The sequence below is a fragment of the Phalangium opilio genome, unplaced genomic scaffold (assembly GCF_054372755.1).
Source record: "Phalangium opilio isolate 3A_F unplaced genomic scaffold, DU_Popi_V2 ptg000002l_1, whole genome shotgun sequence".
Classification (NCBI taxonomy): Eukaryota; Metazoa; Arthropoda; class Arachnida; order Opiliones; family Phalangiidae; genus Phalangium; species Phalangium opilio.
Window position 1 is genome coordinate 1,956,418 of NW_028324144.1, and position 4,338 is coordinate 1,960,755.

At 32.5% G+C, this 4,338-nt stretch overlaps 1 protein-coding gene across 1 annotated transcript in view; it reads left to right on the forward strand.

The window, feature by feature from the left end:
• Nucleotides 1–2,988, forward strand: part of Cda5 (Chitin deacetylase-like 5) — a 50,739-nt gene extending 47,751 nt beyond the window's left edge. The window contains exon 5 of the mRNA XM_089834437.1: nt 631–2,988. Within this exon, the coding sequence (XP_089690563.1) occupies nt 631–1,411 (781 nt within the window). The 3' untranslated portion in view covers nt 1,412–2,988. The remainder of the gene's footprint in view (nt 1–630) is intronic.
• The last annotated feature ends 1,350 nt before the right edge of the window (nt 2,989–4,338 follow it).

The window sequence follows — 4,338 nt, forward strand, 5'->3', positions numbered from 1 at the left end:
AATTTAAGTAATTAAGCAAAATATAGCGTTAGTTATATATAATTTCAAATCCTTATTGACACACCACTCTGAAGTGCTATAACTCTGGTTCTATAAGCGATATCGTTAAATCCTTCGAGTAAGTTATAGTCCTATCTCTTCCCTTTGCAAAGACTCTAAATACTTGGGGTTTTAAACATAAGAATTAAAGTAATTAGGCAAATTGACCAAATATAGCGTTAATTATACCCATTGAAATCTTTACGACAACTCTACTTTGGAGTGTTATAACTCTGGTTCTATAATAGATACGGTTAAACCCTTTGAATATGTTATAGCCCTATTTATACGCTTTCCAACAATGCTTAAAACTTAGGGTTACAACAACCAGGGCTCGAGTTATTAACAAAATATCAAAATATAGCGTTAGTTATATCCATTCAAATTATTATTGACACACCAATTTTAAGTGTTCTAACTCTGGTTCTATAAGAGATACAGTTAAACCCTTTGAACATGTCATGGCCCTATTTCTTCCCTTTCCAATATCACTAAACACTTACACAAAAAAGCAAAACTCAATCACTATTCACTAATAAAAACATAAAAAACATTCAAATATCTAACTACGAAATATTTAAATTCCAACAGACACAGTTATGGCGAAAAATTCTCCAAGAGTCAATGGCATAAAGAAATCAATGGTCAACGTGAAATCCTCCATCTTTACGGAGGGGTCAACCTAGAGGACGTTCGTGGCATGCGAGCACCATTCTTACAAATTGGTGGAAACAAAATGTTCGAAATGTTACACGAAGCCAATTTCACCTACGATTCATCTATGCCCGTTTTCGAAAACAACCCACCATTTTGGCCCTACACGACTGACTACGCCATAAACCACGAATGTATGATTACCCCATGTCCAACCAAGTCCTTCCCAGGCATCTGGGAAGTCGGTATGGTCATGTGGATTGACTTAAGAGGCGGACGTTGTTCCATGGGTGACGCCTGTTCCAACCCAACAGACGAAGATGGCGTTTACAAAATGTTAATTAAGAACTTCAACCGACACTACAAATCTAACCGGGCTCCATTCGGGTTGTATTACCATTCGGCCTGGTTCAGTACCCAACACCACCGTAAAGGTTTCTTCAAGTTCTTAGACGAAATTAACGCCAAAGATGACGTATGGTTAATTACTAATTGGCAATTAATTCAATGGATGAGAAACCCGACACCATCTTCGAAGATTAACAGCTTCGAACCGTGGCAGTGCAAACCCGACCCAAAGAAACCCCCGTTATGTCGTAACCCGACCGTTTGTAACGTCTGGGATCGAGGTGGCGTTAGGTACATGAAGACGTGTCAACCTTGCCCGAGTAAATACCCATGGGTTGGAAAAACTGGCTTCGAGAACCGAAGTGGTTAGTTAAAAATTAACAACACTCAATTTTCTAATTTCGTTCGTCGATCAACCAAATATTTCTTACCTTTTTAATAAGTTATTCTGAGCCAATAAAAAAAAGAAGCTAGACTAGGTAGTTGAACATTATCATATGTTCTGTGACAAAAATACTCAGACTTTTTAAAAGAGTTAAATGAAATCTGTTCTAACGATTAATAATTTTCTTTGACAATTTAAGATAAATGGGTTTATATTTTCATAAACCCCACCAATTATTTTTTTTTTTTTTTTGATTCTTGGAACGGATTAAGTTTAAGTTTTTAAATTAAAATATTGCGACGACGAAATTAATTAATTAATTAATTAAACTATTACGACAAGTCTTTCAAAGATAATTGTTTATATTCGTAAAATAATAATAATGATGATTAAGATGAAAAGTGGTGGACTTTTAATGTTGTTTCAATGAAACAAACAATTTGTTTTTGTTTATTTTTTTTTGTTTTTCTTTTTATGTCTAGTGTTGATAAAACTAAGAGAGAAAAAACTGTTCTTCATGATGTATATATATTATATAAAACTGTTACGGAGTTTTATAAGAACAATTTTTCATCAAAAAGAAAAGAAAACCGAAAGACGATTTAATTTATAGTTTTTTTTGTCATGTTTTTCGTCCCATTTTGTTCAATATTTTTTTTTTTTTTAGTTTGTTTGACCCTCTACCCTCTTACGTAATTTGTACCTAGCTAATTTAGGTCCTAATTAAGATTAAGAGGAAAATAAATTTTCTCGTTAATTTAATTTAATGAAGAAAAAAAAAGATATAAACATTTTTTTACTTAAAAAAGATATAAACTTTTTTTTACTTAAAAAAGTTTAAATTTAAAATTATTTTCGTTGCTCGGAAAATATTTTCATAAAATTTACCCGAATTTAGTTTTTGATTAATTTTATTTAAATTTTTTATTTTTCCGGCTTTGTTATCATCGTTTAATTTCCCTTTTTTCGATTTACAACGAGACCGATATCAAATTTCTTAAAAAAATCAAAACTTTAATCACGCGTTTTTTCAAAAAAAAAAAAATTTTTTTTTCCCCTCTAATTTAAGATCGCTAATCTTTTTAATGCGAGAACGTTGTTACGTAGTATAGTTCAAAAAACTTTTTCAACCAATTAAAAATACTTTTGGTAACGCCAACGTTTGAATATACCCACACCCTATCGCTAGCTGCCTGGCGAAACACCCTTAACCCTTTGGCTACAAAACAGTTCCCTTGCAAAAACAAAATTTCCAAAGCCAACACATTCAACTTTGAAATAAGTTTGAACTTGATACATGACCTTTAACTATTATTATTATTTTTTATTCGCATTGTTTATCATTACCAAACCTTTGAAATAATTCCGGCATGCCAACCATAAATTCCTAAAAAAAAATGTTTTGCAATATTTTTTCCGGTTTGTACTAATTTTTAACTTGCACTGCCACTTTAAAATATGTACTTTTGTTACTTGAAGTTCTTAAAAAAAAAAAAACATCCCATACCAACAAGAATTTTGCGTTGTAATGAATAAAATTTAGGAATAATTTAATTTTTAAATGGCTGTTTCGTTTTCATTTTCTTTAACCAAGGCTTAGCATAAACAGAGGGCCGGGGGCGCCATCTTGGATTTTCAAGTTGAACAAGTGGCGTTTACGAATAATAGTTTAATTACTAAACCAGTAAACATGTAGGCATATATTGTTTTCAATCCAACCATTACAATTTTCAAACTATATTTCTAATTTTTTTCTTTAAACAAAGGCTTAGAACAAAGAGGGACCGCCATCTTGGATTTCCGAGTTTCACGAATCACTAGTGACATTAGGCCTAACTACTAGCAGTAAACAAATACGAATACCTTTCAAATTTGAATTAAGAATCCAAACAATTTCTAAGCACAATATGGCTTCATTACATTTTTAAAATGAATCTCCTAATTTTCAAAGGCTTAAGACGAGTTTATACTGAAAAATTAAACTACTTATAAATATGATTTAGTCTAATTGGATAGCAATTTTAATAATAGGCTTGAACACGGGAAATTAAACCAATTAACGGAGTGTGAAAAATTAGCGGTAAAAATCTTTTTAATTCGTCCTTCACAAATTCACCCCTTATTTTTAAAATTTTACCCAAGGACGTTTAAATAGGGTTTAATTAAAGTGGTCACCGTGCCACCACTCAATAAATGAATGAATAAAGCTGGGAGGTCTTAATGGGGTTGGAAATAGGGGTTTTGCTATTAAAAAAAACACCATTATATCCCTAGAAAACGAGTTAAACAACAATGGTCCACGATTAGCCCAAAAAAGAAGCCAATTTCAATAGCAGCGCATTATTTCACACAACTGGTTTTCTAGTTCCGTTATTTCCCTCCTTTTGATATAAGTAACAAATTACCTAAATTAAATTGGAAAATTAACCCAAATGGGGTTTGGTTGGTTGCAATGATTCTTATTTTCAATGCATGATGTGGGTGCTTTAAATTAGATTTCCCGTTAAGCCTTGGTCATTAAAATATATTTATCTTCCCGATCTCATATACCGAATCATGGAACACACATTCTAACAGTTGCTGGTAATATATTCATAAAAGATAAAATCCCGCTACAAACGCTACGCTAATTTGCATTAAATAATACTTACAATTAAATATTCTTTTCTCATTGCCGATTTTGACAACCACCAGCGCACCGCCTTTCAAGTTTCAACTTACCTCTTGCAGACGGTTAAAAAAATGGCGCCTCACCATCATCACGTGACAACTTTAAAAACGCAAAAATTGACCAATCACAGCACACGAATCACGATGACCTTTAAATTTTGGCGGGAAAACCAATCACAGCACACGATGACCTTAAATTTTGGCGGGAAATTTAGAAGGAATAAACGCACGTGGTTATGAAG